This window comes from Balaenoptera physalus (assembly GCF_965194825.1).
Source record: "Balaenoptera physalus genome assembly, chromosome: 7".
NCBI lineage: Eukaryota > Metazoa > Chordata > Mammalia > Artiodactyla > Balaenopteridae > Balaenoptera > Balaenoptera physalus.
Window position 1 is genome coordinate 20,573,946 of NC_138886.1, and position 24,544 is coordinate 20,598,489.

At 43.8% G+C, this 24,544-nt stretch overlaps 1 protein-coding gene across 8 annotated transcripts; it reads right to left on the minus strand.

Moving 5' to 3' along the window:
* Positions 1-7,590: 7,590 nt before the first annotated feature.
* Positions 7,591-24,386, minus strand: LOC309664661 (uncharacterized protein C9orf43 homolog). 8 transcript variants are annotated; one of them, XM_082470312.1, is made up of 14 exons: positions 24,148-24,386; positions 21,516-21,715; positions 21,262-21,412; positions 17,738-17,795; positions 16,034-16,125; positions 14,351-14,417; positions 13,440-13,594; positions 12,615-12,765; positions 12,173-12,233; positions 11,843-11,901; positions 11,525-11,612; positions 9,224-9,303; positions 8,476-8,542; positions 7,591-8,263 (listed from the first exon to the last, which is right to left on the minus strand). In XM_082470312.1, exons 2-14 carry the CDS (start codon positions 21,664-21,666, stop codon positions 8,052-8,054), a joined length of 1,392 nt encoding a protein of 463 aa, XP_082326438.1. In that variant the 5' UTR covers positions 21,667-21,715; positions 24,148-24,386; the 3' UTR covers positions 7,591-8,051. The 8 variants fall into 8 exon arrangements, with proteins under 8 accessions (XP_082326438.1, XP_082326442.1, XP_082326441.1 ...); XM_082470316.1 differs by having other exon boundaries at positions 11,552-11,612; positions 24,024-24,386; XM_082470315.1 differs by having other exon boundaries at positions 8,485-8,542; positions 24,024-24,386.
* Positions 24,387-24,544: the final 158 nt, after the last annotated feature.

Here is a 24,544-nt window from a genome sequence, read left to right on the forward strand (position 1 = left end):
TAAAGACACAGACGTAGAGAATGGACCTGAGGACATGGGGAGAGGGACGGGTAAGCTGGGACGAAGTGAGAGAGTGGCATTGACATATATATACTACCAAATGTAGAATAGATAGCTAGTGGGAAGCAGCCACATAGCACAGGGAGATCAGTTTGGTGCTTTGTGTCCACCTAGAGGGGTGGGATAGGGAGGGTGGGAGGGAGGGAGATATGGGGGTACATGTATAGCTGATTCAATTTGTTATACAGCAGACACTAACACACCATTGTAAAGCAATTATACTCCAATAAAGATGTTAAAAAAAATAAAGTGAATCAAAACCATTACTGTTCTTATGCTGCAAAAAATAAAAAAAATTTTAAAAATTAGAAATAAAAAAAAATAAAAGAACACTATAACTAGGATAATAAATGATTAACTAAAAAAAACACCCAGAGGGCTTCCCTGGTGGCGCAGTGGTTAAGAATCTACCTGCCAACGCAGGGGACAAGGGTTCGAGCCCTGGTCCAGGAAGATCCCACATGCTGCGGAGCAACTGGGCCCGTGCACCACAACTACTGAGTCTGCACTCTAGAGCCCGCATGCCACAACTACTGAGTCCACACGCCTAGAGCCTGTGCTCCACAACAAGAGAGGCCACGGCAATGAGAAGCCCGCACAATGCAACGAAGAGTAGCCCCACTCAGTGCAACAAGAGAAAGCCTGCGCGCAGCAATGAAGACCCAATGCAGCCAAAAATAAAATAAATTAAATCAAAAAAAAAACACCCAGAGCTCCCTGCATCCTGGAATAAATTGTTATATGTTGCCTTGTCTAAATTCTGATGAGGTAATTGCAAGAAGCAAACTCCAGGGAAGCTATTAGCAACTTAGCATTTGCAGTCAGGTGGGAATGTGGATTCTACTTATGGAAGAAAATAATATGGATATATTTAGTATAAAATGCAACCACCACAGCTGAGATCTGTGGCTCAGATGGATGACACTCAAGCTTGAATATAAAGCTTATGTAGACCAAAGCCTTTTTCTGGATCAATGTAAAGTGATGATGAACTGTCTTCCAGTGGACAGTAGCAGATCATACAGGGACAGAGGTCATGGCATCTAGAGATCCCGAACATTCTCCAAGGGAATTTCCTTGGGAACTAGGGAATATATCTGGGTTGGTTTAACTAGAACTGTAACTGAGAGCAGTGACATGTATTCCTTTTGCTTCCAGATTCTTACCAATCACTCTTGGACCCCTTTTTCTGCTCCCACCACTTACTGAAACTGTTCACTCAGAGGTCATCATTGACTTCCATATTCTGAATATCATTTGCCTCTTCTCAGTCCTCATCCTCCTTGCCTTAGTTTTCCTCCCACTTCTCTGAAAATTCCTCTATTTTATGGCTCTTCCTGCCTCCTAGTGAGAGTATGCTACCCAGTTGTGCCCTTCAGTCTCCCTCCTTCCTCAATATTCTCCCCCTCTGAGATCTCATTCACTCCTATTTTTACTCTCAGCTACCTGTTCTGATCTGACTCCTGGATCTCTCTGCCACGCCAGGGCCCAGGGCCACCTCTGCTTTGACACACTAACCAAAAATCTCCTTCCTCTCTGCACCCACCCTCTCCCCGACAGCTCACCTAGACTATAGCCCTAATTGTCTGCTTTCATATCTTTCTACCCAGCTAACTGTGAACAACTCTAATGCAGTGACTGAGATGTGTCTTCTTAGTAGCTGCTACTGCCCAGCCTAGTCTGGCACACATTTTAAAAAGGCAAATCTTGCCAGGGAATTCAGATCTAAATCAGCATATAAAGCATAGACTGTGAATAGTCAAAATTACCCTCAAATAAGCCCTCAGTCACCCATAAAATGCACATGGTATTGTGAATCAAAAGGGGACCGGCAAATTCACCTTCTCCGTCTTGCACTCCCTCCGGGATGTATTTTCACTGAGTGCAGAGCCAGAACAGCCCCCACCAGCTGCATTATAGTCTGTCACTCCCTCGCACTTGTGCTTCATGTTTTAGCCCCACACGCTGACTGAATTTCCGTAAGTGAAAAGCATAGATAGCTAGAACTCCACTGAAAGGTTTGATGAATGAATTCCTTTATCTTCCCTTAAACTGGTTCTTCCTTATAACTTCACAATTTCTGATGACAGCACCTCACTGTCAGGCTGAAAATTCTTTGACTCCTCCCTCTCCCTCACTCTTTCTTTCCACTTTCCAGCTTCTTAATTCTTCCTCTGCACAACTTCCCTTTGTCTCCATTCTTATTGCCACGTACATGATCCAAGCCCTGGTCACCTCCCATCTTGACTTCTATGACAGCCTCCTATGACACAGAGCTGGTCTCTCTCCAATTCTTGTTTCACTGCCATTAGATTAACATTTTCTAAAGCACTGATTTCGTTCTATCACTCCTCTGTTCAAAAGCCATCAGTGTTATCAGATAGAGTCCATTCTCTCCAGGCTGGCATTCAAGGCCCTAAACTATCTAGTCACAAGTCATCTCCAGTCCTACATTCCACTCTTCCCAGACAGGAACACTACACCCTCTGCCTATCCCCCAAACTTTTCCCACTTCCCTCTACCTAAAGGCCACCTCCACAAACATCTCCACTTGCCAAAACTTAATTCAGCCTCAGATGGTAGCACCCAAAGTACCCCTTCCTTCTTACCACTATGGCTCCTTCTTTGTACCACTCAACTCACACTGCTACATCAAATGTACCCCAAAGGAGGAGATATGTCACTGTGTTTTTTATTCATTCACTCATTCAGCATATGTCATTGAGCATTTACAATGTGCCAGGCAGTCAACCAGGTGGTAAAGATATGCAGTGAAGACAGATGCCAATCACAGAACTGATAGTCTGGCAGTGGAGGGTGGCAACGGACAAGCTGTGAGGAAAGGGTATGAGAGGAAAGGGGAAAGAGTGGAACCTCACCATGACAGTGCTCAGAAAAAGCTCCCCAAAATAATAACACACAAGCTGAGATCTAAAGAATGAGTAGAAAGTCGCCAGGCAGAAGGAGGAAGAAAAGAATTTTATAGGTTAAAGGAAGAGTATGGGGGAAGAAAAAGTCTGAAGGTAAGAGAGGACAGGGCTTATTAAAAGAACCAAAAGAAAAAGTCATGACTGGAGCACACAGAACGAGGTGAGAGTTGGGGGAATTGGGGCTAAGGAAAACAAGTAGGGCCCAACCAGGTCACAGCCCTATCTTGTAAGGCTTGTAAAACAAGCAAAAGAGGTTGGGTTTGACCCTGAGGGCAAGGGAGAGTTTTTTTGTTTGGTAGGTTTTTTTAAATTATTTTTTTTATTTATTTATTTTTGGCTGCTTTGGGTCTTGGTTGCCGCACGCAGGCTTTCTCTAGTTGTGGCGAGCGTGGGCTACTCTTTGTTACAGTGTGCGGGCTTCTCATTGTGGTGTCTTCTCTTGTTGCGGAGCACAGGCTCCAGGTGCGTGGACTTCAGTAGTTGTGGCACGCAGGCTCAGTAGTTGTGGTGCATGGGCTTAGTTGCTCCACAGCATGTGGGATCTTCCCGGACTAGGGATCGAACCCATGTCCCCTGCATTGGCAGGCAGATTCTTAACCACTGTGCCACCAGGGAAGTCCCCAAGGGAGAGTTTTAAGGAAAGGAGTAACGTGACCATATTTGCACGTTGGAAAGATGGGAGAATGGATGGGAGCAGTAAAGATCAGGGGTTGATGCAGTGACCCAGATGAAAGAAAATGGAGGCCTGGACTAGGGTAAGAGCAGGAGGAACAGAGAGGAGCATAAATTTGGATTCTACAGCTAATAGGATTTGGTGATTCCCTGAACTCAAAGGGGCCATGATAGGAGAATGTCAGAGATGATCACACAGCCTAGACCAGTGCTTTGCACATAATAGGTGCTCAATTAATATCTGTGGACTGAATGAACAACAAATAAACTACTGAATGAACAACTGTACCAATGAATGAGAGGCAGAGAAGAGTAAGTTATTTTTGGAGATCCTTTCCAAGGCAGAGCCATCATTAGAAGTAATACAGATGCAAGAAAAAAATCCGAATTTGTTGGTTTACACCCTCCCTATATTAAACAGGTGAAATCTCATCAAGATAAATTTAGGAGACACAAAGCAATACAGGAGCCTCAGATAGCTTTTGATGTTTCTACCTTCCCAAATGCTGCCTCCCTGAGTCTCTGCCCAGCTGATGATCTGTCAGGACCATCAATAGCCCCCAACTTTCCCAAATCCTAGGCCTCTGTGCATGTTCCAGAATTTTCCACACTCTTGAAATGGTTCTTCTAATGAGAATCTAAATTGTTCAAAGACTCATTCATTCATTCATTCACTCATTTACTGAGCGCCTACTACATGCTGGAGCTATAAGCTGGGCGATAAGCGTGACACAACAGACACAGCCCAATCCCTCCAGGAGATTCCAGTCCCCTTGAGCACTTAAATTAGATCACTTATGTAAAGGTTGAAATGTAGCTTTTCCTCCGTTTACTCACAAAGAAGTCTCTTTGGCTGTGTATACAGACGGTCTCAGAAACCACCAGAGGCCTCCAGTCTTAGAAGAATATCATTTTCATAATGTAATATCACCACCTAGTGGTCTCAAACAACTTTACCATTTGCTCCAGTGAAACTTCTAGCTATATTCCTATGAATGACTCCCCACCATCTCTGCAGAACATTTCCTTTTCTATCAAGATAATCTAGGGGTTGATCCTCTAACATATAATAAGTACTTAACATTTTTTAAATAAATGTATAAACAGACGAGCAAATTAATTTCATACCTTAGTACCTTATGGCAATTGAAAATTTACAATTTTTTTCTCCTACATTCTTCTAGATTCCAAAGAACCTCTAATCATTTTAATCTAAAAGCGAGAGGTATTTCTGTCCTTAATTTAGCGAACAATTCCTTTAGGCACATTTGAATACACTGATTTTTTTAAGGGTCACTGCCACGGCGAATGAAAACCCTGACTCCCGCCCTCCAAAGGGAGCTTTCTGTAATCCAAAAACAATGAAGAACAGAATCTGTTACCCCAGATGTCAGGACCAAGAGCAAAACAAAAGACAGCTGGCTCTGCAAGGATGAGAGTGTGGGCACAGAATGTCTGAAGATGCTTTCACTGACTCTGCTTATGCACACAGGTCAAACTGGGCCAGGTGTCATTGGGAAGTATGCTCAGAAAACCAAGGTGAGCAAATAAAGTGGCCTATCCCTAGTAGAGATCACAAAGAAAGTAGAAAAGAACAACAACAACAACAAAAAAAAAACAAAATCTAGTTTCTTGGGAACAAAAGGCTCCCCAGACAGTATTCCAACAGACCAAGTCTTAAGTCGTCCTGTCTGCTCAAGTGCGTAAAGCAGATCTTCAAGCGATTCTGGCTGGAGCCTCCTGGCTATTAGGCCTCGATTCTCCTGATTCCTATGGCCCAGATGGTGGGGAAACGGCAGTTAGCAACAGTTACCTGGCTCCTTCTCTCTCAGAACATTGGGAGGCTGAAACAAAGGGTTCACGAGGGCTCCTCCCCATCAGTCAATTCTTTTCTACAGGGCCTCATCCTTCCTTTCTGATTGTCAGCTGTGCATAAAGAGAGGGAATCAGAGAGGCATCAGAACACACTGGAACAGACAAGGGCTCAGGTTCTAAGCCCAACCCCCTTCACTTGCTGGCCTTTGATTTCTGGCAAATTACTTAACCTCTCCAGCAAGGCCAGCAGGTACTGTTGTGCAGTGGACCAACACTAGGGGTGTTGCTCAAATTGTAATCACCGTAGATTTGTATATTCATTGAAATAATTTTTTAGCAGATAGTAGTAAAGTGTCTTAAAGGGTCCCTTTTTTCTAATTCACCCAAAGGCTCCAAATGGGCTATCATCAGCCCTTTATTCTGAGCCTGAGTTTCTTAAACTATAAAACAGAGACAATCCACACCTACCTATAGAGTTGGCCAGAGAACCAATCAAGATAGTGGGTATAAAGTGCCTTGAAAACTGTAATGTGGTATGTAGATATTTCCCTAAATTCTGTTTATGATTATCCAAATTTGAGGGACTGGCATAACAAAGGTGAAACAAGTTTCAGCCTACAATATTTTTTCTCTCTTTGAAAATAGAAGCAAAGGCCAGTATTCAGATAGCAAATATCTTCTCACTCAAAATATGTCATGATTCAAAAGGTAACTCTGTACTAATCATCACGACTTAAACGAATGTGCCAATTTCTGGGAGTTGCTTTACTATAGTTAGACCTTCTCTAAGTCTTCAGATAAAATGAGCAAATTAAAGCTAAGCCCTGCCCATCCTCAACCCCACTAGTGCCCATTGGAAATCGGGTTTGCTCGGGAGGACAGGTCTAAGGGTAGGCTAAGAAGAAGTGGAAAAAGTTGTAAATTTTTAAGTTAGCGCACAGGAGTCATTCTGCAATGTAATGTACATTTGAGAAATAATTATTTTCAGAAAAACAGCCTATATAAGCCTCTTGGATTCCTCTCACCATGAAGATTCAGCTAAATATAGTTCAGTCTAGTAACACAAATGATGTCATATAATTTTGATTTGGCTTGGGAAAGATGAAGAATGGACAGGCAGCAGTTTTAGCTTTCTAATTTGGTCTGTTTTGAGACAATGTTAAAAAAGGGTAGAACATTTAATCTGCCTTTCTTGTACAAACTGTACTTAGGGTAACCAAATTAATTGATGAGGGTTAAGTTCCTCTTTACAAAAAGTTCACAGGCCCAGTCCAGAATTCCACTTCTTGCCTCACAGTGCAAGGAGCTCCACAAACAGCTCTCCAGTGAAACTAATGAAAATTATTTTAATTTATTTAAGTCTCTGGAAATGGCTCTAAGTGCATACAACAAATGAAGAAACGCTTGTTCAAGAAAATCTACAAAACCTCGGTAAGAACTCCAAGAGTCTACGGTATATGACCCTAGGCCCACTCCCCTGCCCTTTTCCCCCACTTCACTGGGACAACTCGACTCCAGACTGCTGCGCCCAAGGATGCAGGGCTCCCTCGCTCTCTAGTTCCAAGTCAGAGGGCTACTTTCCAGGAGGAACAGAATGTCATCATTTCTCATCCTGCCCCTAGCTACCTGTCGCTGAGACTAATTTCTGTGAGTACAGCCCATAGGTGGAGTCTCTCTTCTACCACCCAGCCCCTAATTGTGGGAGGGAAGCTCTACCTTGGGTACAGAGCTGCTGAGAATACTGGGGCCCCAATTGCCCTTACCTCAACTCATGGGGCATGGGGCCCAGGCTTTTATTACCCAAATCTAAGATACTGGGTACATGAGAGTTTCCTTATATTATTCTCTTTTAGTATGGGTACATGAGAGTTTCCTTATATTATTCTCTTTTATGTAATTTTGAAATTTTTCTGTACTAAAAAGTTTAAGGACAAAAACATTTTTAGAAATCCTTCCAAAAACCAAGTACAAGCAACCATGAGACTCTGAAATTCTGCGTCTTTATGAACATCACTGGAATTTTCCTGCAGACTCAGTAACTTAGGAACTGGATCCTTAGACTCTTTTAGGTTAATATGAGTCCTCTACCACACAAAGAATACTACACATAACACACAGCACAATGAATGTTATTTGATAATGATGCAGATGCCATCCTCAAAATAAACCATTTCCAGGGAATAGGAGGAAAAGCAACACAGTAGGGGTTCCCACAGGCCAAATTCATCTTCCTGTAACTAGAAACCTTTCAGTTTCAGAGAGGAGATAAAAGTGACCCAGAAACAGAGAAATGAGTCTTTTGATAAGCAGCAGCTGTATTTAATCACTAAAATTATCCTGGACCTAATGGAAGAGAAAAGGTCTAAGTTAGAAAGGGGTGGGGCTTTTTCTCCCTCGCTTATTTTAGAAGCAAGTAGAAGTGAATGAAGAAAACAGAATCCCTAAGGTCAGACCCCGGTAGAGGCTCCAGGAAGTAGAAGTCCCCTCTCCTTCCTGCCCTTATGTCCAAGGTCACTGTCCTCAGGAATCCAAGCATGCTGCTCTGGAATAAGGCTGCCCCATGATGCCTTCCGCCTATGCCTGCAGAGACTCTTCACTCTGTGCCCCAGAGGGTTGGTTCTCCTCGTCCTCTTCATCAGTGGCCTGAAGAATCCTCAGCAGTTTGAGCTCAGGGTTCCAGCCTGTTCTAGAAGTACTGTTTGGGGTCCTCTCTTGGGCTTCCAGCAAAATCTTCATCTGAGTCCTGATGTCCTTGTTAGTGCATTCTATTGTGGAAAATTCAGGACCTAAAAAAAGACCCAGCCATTAATTGCACCTGTAGCCTTCTCCCAACTAACTGTGAAAAATCAAGACAGAAAGGAAGGGCTGGAATATCTTTAGGACCCTTCTGAGGGATGAGAGCTCTGCCCTCCAGGGAGGTGAACCATCCTGGTCAGCACAGGTTCAGCTCTCCCTGTCCTCAGTCACTTACTAAGGTTCCTCCACCCCAGTATCTTACTCTTCCTACCAGGGAAGGAATCCAGGATTTTCTTAGTGCAGTCCATCTGTGGTCTCTCTGTGGAATCCTGAAATTCATACGTGTAAGGAAACTTGAATCAGGACTTTAGGAAACAAAGGGCTTTTCTAAAAGATGCTTTTCTTGGAGAAAATAGTATCTAAGACAGGACAAAATGCCACCTCCTGAGATTGAAGAGAGAAGCTTGTGTCATGCATTCTTTGACCTCCAGGCTGACCAGATGAAGGCATAACCCAGTTTTCCCCCATTTCCAGCTGTCAACTAAGGGTAGACTGCCTCCAAAGGTGGCTGCCAACAATCCCTCGCATTCCTGTATGTGCATGCTGTTCTTTCCATCAAGAGATGGAGTTGATTTCCTCTCCTCTTGAATCTGGACTAGACTTGTGATTTTTTTGACAAATAAAATGTGGCAGAAGTGATACTGTTCCAGTTCCAGGCCCATCCCTAGGAAAGTGCTTTCATGAGATTACTATGCTGTCAAGAAGCCCAAACTAGCCACATGGAGAGGCCTCATAGAAGAGAACTAAGACAATTTGGCCAAGAGCCCCAACCCAGCCTCCAGCTGAATGCAGCTGCATGAGTGACCTTAAGCAAGACCAGAAAAACTGTCCAGTCAACCCACAGAACCATGAGAAATAGCAAACCACTACGGTTCTGCTTTGGGGTGGTTTGTTATACAGTGACAGACAACTGAAACAGCCCTAGCACAATGGCACTCAGACACTCTCACCTGTTTCAAAGTGGGGCCTTCTATCTTCATCTGCTGCTGCTGTGTTTTATCACTTTCCCGACCTGGTAGAGTTCTGTGACCTAGTGACCACAAAATCAATGCAGTTCTCTTCTTATTGGTATTTCATATCCCATTGTTGAACTTCTAGTTGATCTCTAGTCTACAGGTGACTCCCCATCCAGGACAATACAGAACCTTAGAGGCAGGTAAAAGGGAGTTAAGCCCTCTGAGTTCTACGTGTGATTCTGTTCACCTGGGACTGTGACCACACCTATTACAGAATTAGTGATTAAGATAAAGTCTGTATTAAAATATCCAGGATTCCTCCATGAAACCTAAGGGGCAGGTGCCTGTACATCATAGCAGCAAAAGAACCCCTAAGTCTACCTGTTCAGTCTATGAACACTGCTCTTACTTTCTGTGCCATCCCTACGTACCTATATTGGCTTCTGAAAATGAACATCCTCCCTCCCAAAAAAACTCTAGATCTATGATTCTTTTGTATCAGATGTTTCCCCAAATAGTCCCTAAATGCACTTATTCTTTCCTTTCTCAGTTTCCCTTTCTTTAAATGAACATCTTCCAATCTGCCACCAGAGGTATGATGGTAAAAGGGAACGCTAATCAAGGAACTCCCTTGCTCGGCACGTGTGTTGGCTCCCTAACAGAACTAGCCCTCACCTTAGCTACACACTGGAAGCACTGGGGCATTCTAAAAACCACCGAGGCCTGGATACTAACACCAGAAACTCTGATTTGACAGGTCTGGGGTGCAGCCTGGGTTTTAGGGTTTTAAAAGCTCCTCAATTGATTTCAGGGCACCGTGAAGGTAGAGCATCACTGACCACCACTGAGGATAAAGATCAAACATCTCAGCAGGCTCTTCGGCCTGATTTACCTCTCTCCCTTAAATACCTGACCCCACAGCCACGTCAGACTGCTCAGTGCTCCTCCCTGCAGCCATGCTCCTCCAAGATGCCTTTACCCAGCCTATTCCTGTTTCCAGGAATTCTCGTCCATACTGGGAAAACTCTCACACATATTCAAGATCCAATGCAAAAATAACCTCAGGACTTCCCTGGCAGTCCAGTGGTTAAGACTCCATGCTCCTAGGGCAGGGGGCACGGGTTCGATCCCTGGTTGGGGCACTAAGATCCTGCATGCCACACAGCGCGGCCTAAAAAATTTTTTAAAAAAAGAAACAAAAAATCATCTCTTGCGTGAGGCCTTTCTCAGCTCAAGGAAGACAAGCCACCGCTCTAAGAACACAATTCAAAGGGCCCCCCAGTCATCCAAGCAAAGCTGCTCCTATTGGAGGCATCAGGAAGAGGAACAGAAGGCACCAGAATGAAACTCAGGGGACTGGCGATCACCCTGGATGCAGGGCTAACCTTGGACAAGTACCTCTGCCCCAGTTCTGTCTACCTCCCATGTGAAGGTCAGGAGCCTTCTTAGATCTTCAGGTTAGAAGACACTTTAGGTATCAGAGAGCTCAGTGGGATGGGAGATAAACTAAGAACAGCATCCTTCTCAGGAAACATCTTACCCGAGCCCTCAGTGCCCCAGGGTTGCAGAGTGAATTCTGATGATTAAACAGTTATTTTCACATTACAGACAGCAATGTCCAGTCTATTTAAGGCAGAAAAATCTTCCAAGGTTTAGGGGGATTCTTTCTCCCATTCTGCACTCAAGCTGAGAAACGTCAGAGGGACCAGGGCAAGTATATCCTTCAGCTCAGACATGATAAGAACTCCAAAAAGAGGAATCTCTTATCTCTGGCATGAACACCACAGGAAAAGGATCGCCTGTCAAGAATTAGCCCCCTGACTGCTGGATGGGGCTAGATAGTGTGAGCTTCCTGAGACTTTTAACCTATGGCTGAGAAGCGGCTGACTCTGCTTCCTTAGAACTCTCATGGCCCTCTGGTGAGGGACCCTGTCTCTTCCCTGCCTTACTGGCTGATGAGCCCTCAGGTCTCTTCTCTTCAATAACCTGGGCTAGCTCTTCATCCTCAAACCGCTGCCTTTTCTAAAGTAGGACCTGAGCGGAAAGTGACTCTGACTCATGTTCATGGTCATCTCTCAAATCCCCATGTGAAGCAGACATCTGGCCCAGCTCGCTTGCTTAGTAAATATTTGATGGAAGGATGATACATGGTAGACCAGCCAAACCAAAGCATTCCAAGGGGAACTCCGAGCGCCTGATAAAGGCAGGTCCTCAAATGACAAACATGTTCAGCTTTTCCTGTCCTCAGCTAGGTCCTGGGATTCTGTCACTCCCAAACCCATACATTCTCCTTACCACAGCGTGGGTCATAAACCATGGCACCTGAACGTTTATGCGAGGTGTTGTGGCTCCCTGGTTCACTCTTGGATTTCTTTTTAGCCTCCTGAAACCCACATGAGGGGGAACTGAATTAGGACTTTTGGAAGTGAAGAAACCTTTTCAAAAAGGGTTTAAAGGAAGGAAGTTAGTATCTATAACCATACAGGAACTTTGTATCTCCAACCAGCAGACAACAGGGAGAATCCCATCTCTCATACATCCCTTCCTGCTCCAGGCTTCACCCACTTGCTCCAATCCCAGGAGGTCCTAGGGGTCCCCTCGCTGCCACTCTACCTGTTTCCTAGTAGCTGTCTTCGCCTTCCCCTGCTGCTGCCGCTGCTGCTTCCTGTAACCTGGTGACCAGAGAGCCAGCTCAATCCTCTTCTCCCTGACAGCTCCCACCCTTCCGCAGGGCTGCTTGCTGTGCTCTGCTACCCAATGGTGACACTCTCTCTCTGGTCAGGACCAAGCCGGGAGGGGGTGCTTTTTGAAGCTGCAGTTTTCTGAGTTCTACATGTGACCCTATAAGACTGTGGCCACAAACATGGGACCAAGATCAAGTATCAGAAATGTGGGCTGACGGGGAATGGTACCTGGAGATCTAGCAGCACCAGAAAAACCTACCTTCTGTTGTCAGGTTATAATATAGTTTCTTCAAATGTTCAGGATATCTCAATGCTGGTCTCTAGAGAAAAAAAAAAAAGAAGAAGAAAAGCTCTACTGTAGGTCTTTCCCTTTCCCAAAATGTATCCCCAAATGCATTCATCCATCTAGTCAACAAACATTTTTTGAGAAGCCAATGTGTGCAGCATTGTACCAGGGGCTCTGGAGAGAGGAAAGGTGTGGGAAGCAAAATGCAGAAGAAATAGAGAACGCTGTTCTTCTTAAACCTCTCCCTGTACATTTGCTTTCACCTACATACAGCCCAGCCCTTCTATGGGGCCTGGATCCAGAGTGGAAGGATAGAAGAGAAAGAAGAAATAGAACGTTAACTCCTCCAGCCTTGAGGAGAGATGAGTTTGGACTTGCATACAGACATCTTCCTCTGAGGTTCCCTGGCTCTTACTTGCGGGGTGAGGCAGTGTACAGATAAATACATCTTAGCAGAAATGGCACTGTCAGGTCGGCTCTTTTCCAGGGGAGGTTTCTTTCTCATCATGGCCAGCTGTGTCTGCATCTCCAGATAAGGTACGGTTTTCCCTTTATCCAGCAAGAGGCTGCAGGGAACAGAGACAGCAGAAAGTCGGCAACAGCTCTTCTTGGCTGAGGAGAAAGAGATGAAAAGGCTCCACATTTGAAGACATGTCCACTCTGGGCCTTAAAAGGCCTGTACCAACAGGTGCTCGTTCGGTAATGGCTTTGAGATGCAAGTATGATAATTCTAGCTGAATGGATTAAGTGTTTACTATATGTCAGGCTCATGTGTTTTATACCACTGAATCCTTACCACACCCTAAGGACAGGTATTATTATCCTCATTTTGCAAATGAGGAAAATGAAGATTAAAGATGCTAACTAAATAGTCAAAATTCACAAAGGCGGTAAATTTCAATACAAAATTCAAAGGTTGTCTCGCTCCAAACCACATATCCATTCTGCCTCCCACTTACCCGTAACTCATCTACAGAAAGAAGAGCGTGTCCACCTCCCAGTGGAGGTTTAAAGGAGAGAAGATATGCAGTGTGCACAGGGCCTGGCAGATGGCAAGTACTTAATAAATGGGGGTGATTACTGTCATCACTGCACACTGATAAGTCCAAGAACTCAGTGACCAAGTAGAGTGGCAGTTTTCTCCCCTCCCTCCTCAGAAAGAGCACGCTGCTTAGACCCTTCTCAGCTTCTGAAGAAAAGAAGATGCTCTGGCTCTCCCACAGGCTTACGTGGTACTTACTCCTTCAGTAGATCCTGAGGTAACATGTCATACTGGTTCCATAAAGGTACGCATTCTGAACTTAGTTGTTCAAACAAGTGTACTGGGGAGGGAGGAGGCACAATCATCCCTGGAGGTCCCAACTGTGTTTGTGGGTCCCGAGATGACTTGTGTTTCTGGAAGAGAAATGATGGAAAGAACTCCCTGAAGCACTCTTTTCAATGCCACTTCGTCCCATCAGCATTCCAGCCTCCCAGTACAACGGTGCCATGGGAAACTCTTGTTTCCAGACCTACTCCAGCATCCTCGCCTCCTCTACACTACCAGACCCACCATATTTTTCCTAATCTGGCTCTCCAACCCTACTGTTGAATTCAGATAATATGGGGATTAGCTGTTTTGTGTCATTTTTTCCCCAAAAGGTTCTGAACAAATACTTATTGGCCAACTATGTGCCAGGCACAGGGCTAGGGCTGGGGATTCAGCAACAAACAAAATGGGCCAAGACACTATTCTCCTGAACATAGCAACCTGCCAGCTCTGTGACTTACCCAAGGCTACATTTATCCAATAAATGGCAGAATTAGAATTAGAAGCACAGGTCCATTATAACTTCTAGTCTGTTGAAATTCTATTCCCATCACAATGAAAATTAGCTTTTAATCAACCAAAAATTCCCTCTGAATACCCAACAGTTCCTCCTAACATCTCTTCAAGGTGTTCTTTTACCTTCCTACAAGGAGGAGGTAGGGGAAAAGAGTCTCAGAGTAGAAGATGGTTTGGTAATTATTCCTTCCTTAAGAGGGGTTTTCTTTGGCAGATTTTGTTCATTTAAAGAGAGAATGGGGGGAGGGGGAAGATACCTGAAAGGAAAACAAAAATAAACTCTGCAGAGTAATATCATGAAGGTTTGGCCAAAACAGCAAACTTACCCCTGTAGATTTCTTTCTTTTCATCTCCCCATCCTGGCTGCGAATAATATGCTTCTTCTCAGCTGGACTTGAAATAAGAATAACCACAACTTATTCCCAAACATCTTAAACAGAAACATCAGGGATATGTATGAGTGACGACCATGAAGATTTCCATCCTCCATTCAGTACTCTAGGACGGCTGGCTGGGAAGCCAGGGGTGCCTGCTTCCCAGAGGCTGCTAAAAACAAGAACCCCACTCCCATCTCGCCCTCACATCTGAACTAGGTTCCCCACCGTTCTCTCATACAATCCAGTTACTTATTTTCATAGTATTCATCCAAACTAGTAATTATATACTTAGGTGCAGTGATGTCTATAATGTCTGAATCCCACCACCACCATAAGACTGCAGGAGGAAGGGACAAAGTATTTAGTTCTCCACTGAATTCCACTGCTTAGCACAGAGGTGCTCAAATATTTTTTGCTCTGTCATCTCCCTCCTCCTTCTTGCCTGGAACACAGATATGATGGCTGAAGCTCTAGCAGTCAACTTAGACTTTGAAAGCCCCTAGAAAGCACCTAAGAAGATGGAAGCCATGGGCTAAGGATGATGACCCAGAAAGCTAGAAGGAGCTCTGGCTTCTGATTACCTCATGGAGCTGACATACTAGCCCTGGCCCACCCAACTCTGGGCTTCTTTTACATGAAAGGAAATAAATCCTTAGGGGTTTTTTGTTTACACCATATATATTCGCACACAAAATGCATATATAAAGAAGCATTCACAGGATTTTTTTAAAGAAAATAAAGTCTCATCATCTCTAAACAGTCACTCAAAAAGAATCTGAAAGCCTCAGCAGTCACGAAAGGAAAACCAATTTCTTCCAATGATTGTCAATATTAGCAAGCCTTTGGACCTTCGACAAATGATCTTCGTCACACTTGCTTTGTATACAAGTTCTATATATCTGCTATTCATTTTGTACCAGTGTGCTAGTCCTTAGGGTTGAGACCAAAGATTCACAGGCTTCACTGAAAACTTTACTAGTTGCTGATGGCTAATAAGAAAAACTGATAGTCAGAAGGCATTTGTTTCTTAATCAAACCTCATAAATACATTGGGCCCTATCTTATATGCTATTTACTGTCAGGTAGAATTTTACGTAGAAAACTCCCAAAGCATGAATCTCAAAGTGTACTAACAAGAATTCCAGTGTAGCAAGAGGCAAATACAAGAGACCACAGCCTTCTGCTCTGCTTGACCTCCTGCTTCTTGCAATGAGGTAGCTAAAAGCAAGGTCACAGGGGACTTCCCTGGTGGCACAGTGGTTAAGAATCCACCTGCCAATGCAAGGGACACGGGTTCGATCCCTGGTCTGGAAAGATCCCACATGCCGTGGACCAACTAAGCCCGTGTGCCACAACTTCTGAGCCTGTGCTCTAGAGCCCATGCTCCGCAACAAGTGAAGCCACTGCAGTGAGAAGCCCACGCACCGCAACGAAGAGTAGCCCCTGCTCGCCGCAACTAGAGAAAGCCCACGCGCAGCAACGAAGACCCAACACAGCCAAAAATTAATTAATTAATTAATTTTTAAAAAAGAAAAAAAAAAACGAGGTCACAGAGAGAAGGTCTGCAGAGGACGATAGGCATTTGTAGAACACAAGAGTTGAAGACTCCCAAGTTCTCGACATGATACTCACCTCGTATGCTTCTCTGGGATCCAGATTACATCCATATTTCCTACATCTTGAGGACAAGGAAGTTGTGTCTCATTCAAATTTAGCACTGATAGCTAAGAGAAAGATATAAAGCCTGTGTATGGTTTGAAGTTACCCACTCCTAATGGTATTCAGTACCAGGATAAGGACTGAATCATCATGCTAACAAAAAGGTATGGTGGTTCAGAAGATGGTAAGAAAAAAACATTTCCCATCCCCAAAATATCTTCATACTATTCCTCCGAGAAACTAGGTATCAGTAAAGGTACTCTGCAAGAGTGAGCACTGGTAAGTGTATAGTCTCCCCTGCCTCCCTGCCACATTAGGGTAGCATTTAGCAACTCCCAACCCCACCTCATAGGAGGATACCTTGGGGCTTACCTAAGGGAACACTACTCATTCTGCCCACTGCACTCCAGAGACTTAGATCCCCTGAAGATAAAACAACACAGTCTGGGAGCAGGGAGAGAACCGATAGAGGCAGAAGCAAGTTTTCTACTTTTACAGCCTGTCTGCAATTATAAGCAACTACATAAAAGTTAAAGTCATAAATTTTTTCACATTTCACTATTCAGGATCCTAGATTTATAAGGAAATCTTATAAATCATCTAGTCTATACCCCTGGCAGGATTCAGGCAGGGAAAAAGAAAAACTATTAAAAATAAGGTTGTCCCCATGAAAAGGAACTAACTGGCTTGGGGGAACAGAGAAGACCTTTTTTGCACCATAAACCCCTTTATGCATTTTGAATTTAGAACCATGCGTGTGTATTATCCCAGACAATTAACTTAAAACTAATTGAATCTAACCCTCTCATTCTGAAGAGGTCAAAGAGGTAAGTGATTTGTTCATTCATCTTTTCAAACCCATCTACCCTCTCTTGGTCCCTTACACTCTCCACCACATGAAAAGTGAAGGATCTTATGGAAAAAAATACAAGGCATCCAGTAGGACTGCAAAAAATAGTAAATCTCTATTGTAGACAAGTAGAAGGGTTTTTTCCTTCTTAAAATTTAGCTCTTCTCCTAACTAGCTGTGCTTCAGCAAATCACTTCCTATCTGGGCCTCAGTTTCCTCAACTGTAAGATATATGAGATAGACCACAGCAATATTCTTCAAACTGCATTTGCAACTTATTCATAGGTCATGAAATCAAATTTTGTGAATCACAGCCTACACTGTTCTAAAATGAAACAGAATAGGATAGAAAATTTCAGAGGCTATCACTCATAGTTAGGGTAAAGATTGTTCCATGATATTTTGTTGTAAAGTGTATCTCTTACCATAGGTCATAGCTAAAAAAACTCTGAAAGTCATGAGTGTAGACGATCTTGAGGCTTATTTTAGATCTGACATTCCGGCATTCTAATTTCCCTGTATTATGAGATGACAGTGTTTACTTAGTAGCTGAACATGCTCTATGCAGGACAGAGGTAGGAAATTCTCACCTATGCCAAACTGCCACAAATCAATCCCACTGTGTCTGGGATTTCTAGAAACAGTATAACATGTAAAGGCATTAGCACAGAGCCTAGCACATAGTAAGGGCCCAATATTAGTGATCTTCATCTTCATTAGTGATCTTCAGATTATAGTCATCCTGAATGTTAAATAAAGGCAAATATTTTATTCCCACTAGTAAAGAGAAAATGCTGAGGAAGTACCTTTTTTAATCTGTGACTTACTTTGGGAGATCTGTTAGTACGGCATATTAAGTCTCTGTCAGGTAAATCCTTCCAAGGCCTAAAAAATGAGAGTTTCCAAACATGAAACAGAGTCACAAAAGACTTACTGGAATGATAAAATTAGTGCTATGAGGAAAAGCCTCCTACTTACCTACAGAAACCCTTGGGCTTAATTCCTACCAAATGAATGTAGGGTCTCAGCATCGCCTTAAGTTTTGTTTGTTTTTCCTGGAACAGCTTCCAGACATTGCACACTGCAAACACTTCACAACTATTTGTTGCATCAAACTGAATTCATAGCCTATGTGCTTCTCTCTCCAACTACAGATAGTTACATCACCATCAATAAAAATTTATTAAGTAACTTTGATGTAGATGTTCAAAAACATGCTAAATAAACAAAATGTGGCACGGACATACAATGGACTATTTTTCAACCTTAAAAAGGAATGAAATTCTGAAAAATGTGACAACATGAATGAAGCCTGAAAACATTATGCAAGATGAAATAAGCGAGACACAAAAGGACAAACGTTGTATGACTCCATTTATATGAGGTACCTAGAATAGGCAAATGCATAGAGACAAAAAAATTGAATAGAGATTACCAGGGGCCACAGGGAGGAGGGAAAAGGGAGTTATTGTTTAATGGGCACAGAGTTTCTGTTTGAGATGATGAAAAAGTTCTAGAAGTGGATAGTGGCGATGGTTGCACAAGACTGTGAGCGTACTTGATGCTACTGAACTGTACACTTAAAAATGGTTAAAATGGTAAATTTTATGTTATGTATATTTACCACAGTAAAAAAAAAGAATATCAACCCTTTACATTTTCATATCATTTGCTATTTTATTTTTTTTAAAAACATGTTAAATGTATAAATGAATGAATATTGCAAAGAGGTGTAAGATAAAGACCTAACTCCTTGGCCTGATTTATCAAGTCCTCCGAGACACAGGCCCCTACTTTTTACTCCAGCTCCCCAGCCTCATCTCTGACCATTCCTGCTCTCTGTTCTAGACACAATGAGCTACTTTCCTGATATGTAAACAATTTCCTCTTGCCTCCAGGCCTTTGCATGTGCTATAGTCTAGAACTCTCTTCCCATGCATTACCCACTTATAAGCCCCACTTTACTAGGCTGCTCTGCTTTCAGGTCTAGGCACAGATACCATCTGTACAGAAGACAGTGCCCTGGGCTAGGAGCCCTACCTGTGTGCTTCCACATACCAAGGGGGCACTTCTCTCACCACACACATCACACTGAATGGTTCTTTGTCTCCCCAACTAGGCTGAAAGCCCCTTGGAGGTAAAGACCGTATCTTGTTTACCGTCGTATCCCCAGCGCACAACAAAGTGGCCCCGCTAAGATATATTTCTGAATTCAATGAGCAACTAAGCAAATGATGTCATAGTCTGCTTTGACAGGCCCTGACTGCAAGAAGCCACCATTTTCTCAGCGTTCAAGTCTCAGAAAACCAGAAAGTAGTCCTACCCTCTCCTATACTACCTTTTAGCCTAACAGAAATCATCAAGGGCTGCTTAAATCAAACAGGAAAAAGAAACCACTATAAGGGCCCTCATTAGTGTTTTGATTCCAGGCAACAGGGCCTTTGAATTTTAAGTCTACGTTTTCCACAGACACGCGTCCCTTAGCTTCCAACATCAGCAAGCTCTAACTGGGTGCCTAGACTCTATAGGAGATTCAAAAGGAAACCACTGCTTCTGCCTTCGAGAGCTTACAAATAATTTCATACTTAAAAATAAAAGATAAGAAAAACAGTGTATATGGACACAGTTTTCTCAAGACCCACAGAAGCTGATGAGATACTCCCTGTTATGAGTTGAATTGTGTTCCCCAAAATTCTTATGTTGACGTCCTAACCCCCAGTATCTCAGAATTTGACTGTATTTGGGGACCTCCCTGTGGTCCAGTGGGTAAGACTCCGAGCTCATAATGCAGGGGGCCCAGGTTCAATCCCTGGTCGGGGAACTAGATCCTGCATGCATGGCGCAACCAAGAGTCCGCATGCCACAACTAAACAAGTCCGTGTGCTGCAACGAAGATCCCGTGTGCCACAACTAAGACCCGGCGCAGCCAAAATAAATAAATAAATAAATAAATATTTTTAAAATCTTTGTTTAAAAGAAAGGAATTTGACTGTATTTGGAGATAGGGTTTTTAAAGAGATAATTAAGGTAAAATGAGGTCATATAGGTGGGCCCTAATCCAATATGACTGGTGTGCTTGTAGGAAGAGATCAGGACACAGACACACGGAAGGAAGACAATGTTAAGACAAAGGGAGAAGATGGCCACCTACAAGCCAGGGAGAGAGGGCTCAGAAGAAAAGAACTCTGCCAATACCTTAATCTTGGACTTCTAGCCTCTAGAACTGTGAGAAAATAAATTTCTGTTGTTTAACCCACAGTCTATAGTACATGTTTTATGGTAACCCTAGAAAACTAATACACCGCCCCCCCTTTTTAACCAACTCCTACAAGACAAATAAGAATACTTTCTTGGACTTCCCTGGTGGCGCAGTGCTTAAGAATCTGCCTGCCAATGCAGGGGACACAGGTTCGAGCCCTGGTCCGGGAAGATCCCACGTGCCGTGGAGCAACTAAGCCCGTGAGCCACAACTACTGAGCCTGCACTCTAGAGCCCACGAGCCACAACTACTGAGCCCATGTGCCACAGTTACTGAACCCTGCATGCCTAGAGCCCGTGCTCTGCAACAAGAGAAGCCACCGCAATGAGAAGCCCATGCACCACAACGAAGAGTAGCCCCCGCTCGCCGCAACCAGAGAAAAGCCTGCACATAGCAACGAAGACCCAATGCAACCAAAAATAAATAAATAAATAAATTTCTATTAAAAAAAAAAAAAAAGGTCTTCCCTGGTGGCGCAGTGGTTGAGAATCTGCCTGCCAAGGCCGGGCACACGGGTTCAAGCCCTGGTCTGGGAAGATCCCAAATGCCGCGGAGCAACTAGGCCCGTGAGCCACAACTACTGAGCCTGTGCGTCTGGAGCTTGTGCTCCGCAACAAGAGAGGCCGCGACAGTGAGAGGCCCGTGCACCGCGATGAAGAGTGGCCCCCGCTCGCCGCAACTAGAGAAAGCCCTTGCACAGAAGACCCAACACAGCCAAAAATAAAGAAAGAAAGAAGCTTTCATTTAAAAAAAAAAAAAAGCACTAGTGTTCTCAACAATTAGTTTAAAAAAAAAATACTTTCTTTCTGTTTCCCACTGACTATTCATCACTCCTTTAAGTGAGGTTTTTTGTTTTTTGTTCTTTGTTTTTTGCCACGCCATGCAGCTTGCGGAATCTTACCTCCCCGACCAGGGATTGAACCCCGGCCACAGCAGTGAAAGCGCCGAGTCCTAACCACTGGACCACCAGGGAATTCCCATTAATGTTTTGTTTTTAACCTAGCTTTCTCAAAGTCTACTACATGGGCAAAGGAAGTTAACCCAGAATTTTGAGGTCGTAAGCCCTTTAAGGAAGATTCCATGATAATTTACCTGCGTTGAAATTTGGAGTAAAACTTTGAACGTTGAGACAATAAAGAGTGAGCCTTGGGGAAGGTAAATCCTGATAAATGACCACAAGCAAGTCTCTTGGCCTGGAAGCAGGAATCTGCCATGTTTACAATGGTGAGCACTGGGAGTCTGTCTGAAAGACCAGACCAGAGGAAAACATGTAACATGTCAAAAGGGAGCCAAACAGAAACAATTCAAGGATCTTGTAAGGAAGGAGACAGGGCTGGCTAATTCACCTTCAGCATCCAGAGGAGATCTGCGGGAGGAGTCCAGAATTCGAGGGTGGCCACTCTCGATTCGGCGGAGAGTTGCCCAGCATTGTGGGTGCTGACAAACAGCCAGGTCACAGGTAGTTTCATCCCACCGGCTTTTATCTGGCAAGTCCATAGCTACAAATGCTTTAGGACAAAAGCCAATCTTGCAGCTTTCTAGCCCTCTGGAAAAACAATCACCACATAATTAGGGAATACTATACATTAGCCACGCAGTCCAGATATTAAGTTGCACTCAAAGCATGAAATATTTCTATTGAACCATATAGATAAATGGTGGTCACGGGATAATTAGGAATTGGGTAACAAGCAAGTATAAAATAATCTCAGCATGGAGTAGAGTGATAAGAGTTTGGGTTCAGACTGACTCCAGAAGGTCTCCTAACTGACCATTTAAATTAATAACTGAGTGACCTGATATTTAACCAATCTGAGCTTCAGTCTCCTCAGCTGCAAAATGAGGATAAGTCTATTTCACAGGGTCACCACAACAATTAATTAATGGACATTAAAAGTTCTGGCATATAGTTCAAAATAAATATTAGCATCCTTTCCTTTTCCCCTTCATTAATCATTAGGGAGAAGATGCCACCATCTCCAAAAAGCCTTATCAAATTATAATTAATGTACATAGGACTTGAGTATCCTCAGATTTTGTTATACACAGGGGCTCCTGGAACCAATCCTCTGTGGATACTGAGCGACGGCTGAGGCGCAGAAGTACTTTAGATGGCTCAAACTTTTGGAAGAGATGCTTCAATTTTCAGTATGCTCCAGTTCTCACACAGGCGGCTAAAATACCCACCAGAAATGAATGGGTTTGCTCAAACAGCAAATCAGTCGACCCACAGTCGCATCAGAAGCCACTGGCTTTTCATTTACTGGCTGTATGCTCTTGGGCAAGTTACTTCACCTCCCTCAGCCTGTTTCCTCATATAAAGTAGGGAAGGGGAAATCCCTAAGTAGCATCATAGAAGCATTAAATAAGATAATGTACTTTTATGTATGATATATAACAGGTGCTCAATAAATGTTATCTTTCTCTCTCTAGAAATGTTTTAGGCAATCACTACCACTTGATCCCTAATAACTTTTTAAGGACAGTGTCCATTTCTTTTTTCTTTTACTCAACACATTTATTGACTACCAAATACGTGAGGGGAACTGTTATGGGCATAGAGAACAATAAAGAACAAAATAAGTCCCTGTTCTAAAGAGCTTATAGTTTAAACCAAAGATAGCAAACTATCGGCCTGGGATTGAACCTGGCCTATGATTTGTTTTGTTTGGCCTGCACTTTGAGCCATTACGCAAAGATGGAAATAGTCCATAATGTCCAGATTGCTGGCTCCTCTTAAAGATTAAAATATCTAACAACACAGGGGCCCAATTCCAACTAGATAGCAACTGGCTGGAGCTGAGCACTTCCTGACATCTTTAAACCAGGTGTATTCTAGCCAAGTGGACAGTTCTCCCACCAAACCCTATAATCTCTAACTGAAGCAGTTTCAGTTGCCATTTATCATCCCATTTGCTGTTGTTTTTTTTATAATAGGGAAATATTTCTCCGTGTTCATGTCTCTGTCAAAAACAGGAAAACTAAGGGTGACCTGAGACAGCAGATTTCAAGAAAAAAAAGCATTTCTGCTTTGCGGGAGTGAGGACAATTGCTACAAATGTAATAGGAAAATGGTAGAACTTAAAAAGCCACTGCAGGGACTTCCCTGGTGGTGCAGTGGTTAAGAATCCGCCTGCCAATACAGGGGACAAGGGTTCGAGCCCTGGTCGTGGAAGATCTCACATGCCGCAGAGCAACTAAGCCTGTGCGCCACAACTACTGAGCCTGAGCTCTAGAGCCCATGAGCCACAACTACTGAAGCCCACACTAGAGCCCACACTCGTGCTCCGCAACAAGAGAACCACAACTAGAGAAAGCCCACGTGCAACAATTAAGACCCAATGCAGCCAAAAATAAATAAAATAAAATAATTTTTTTTTTTTTTTTTTTTTTTTTTAAAAGCGGGGTTCCCTGGTGGCGCAGTGGTTGAGAATCTGCCTGCCAATGCAGGGGACACGGGTTTGGGCCCTGGTCTGGGAAGATCCCAAATGCCGCGGAGCAACTAAGCCTGTGAGCCACAACTACTGAGCCTGCGCGTCTGGAGCCTGTGCTCCGCAACAAGAGGCCGCGAGAGTGAGAGGCCCGCGCACCACGATGAAGAGTGGCCCCCGCTCGCCACAACTAGAGAAAGCCCTCGCACAGAAACGAAGACCCAACACAGCCAAAAATAAATATAAAAATTAAAAAAAAAAAAGCCACTGCAAAACCATGGAAATGTTTTTTTACTAGGAAAGATGCACTATGAACAATTCGATGAACTAAAAAGCAAATACAATTGTAAGAGGGTTTGTTTTTGAATGCGAATATAATGTTACATTATTCTTACAACCGGCTGCGTGTTGCCCTTTTGTTACCTGACCAGCCCGAATTGAGCCCCGAGGTCTAGTCATGCCCATCTCTATGTCGCCAGCCCTAGCACTGTGCTGGCAAAGTAGTCTGCGTTAAAAACAAATTTTAGGTAACAGTTATTCTTAATACCATTACTACAAAGTCGAGAGGGCTAAAAAGATTAGAGGTGGCCATTCGCGCCGGCAGAGTTGAAAAAAGATTTCCCGCTTCGTTCCGGAAAAGGGAAGTGGGAGAATGCGGCCTCGGACGGCCGCGCTTCCGCGAAACCAAAGCAGAAGCCAAGCGGCCTAATCCCACAGAAAAACGCCACTCTTCGACGCGCGGTGAAGTGAACGATGGGCCCAGCCTCTCATCGGGAGGAGCCCCGCCCCGCCAGCTCAGTCCACGCCTCCGTCTCCCACGCTAGCCACCAGGCGGCGACGTCGCCAGGCAGCGGCGCAGAGCACTATGGGAAAGGGACGGAAAGCCCAGTGAGCCATACTTCATTTGCTAAGCAAGTTCCAGATACGGTGGTGGCGTGAAGCAG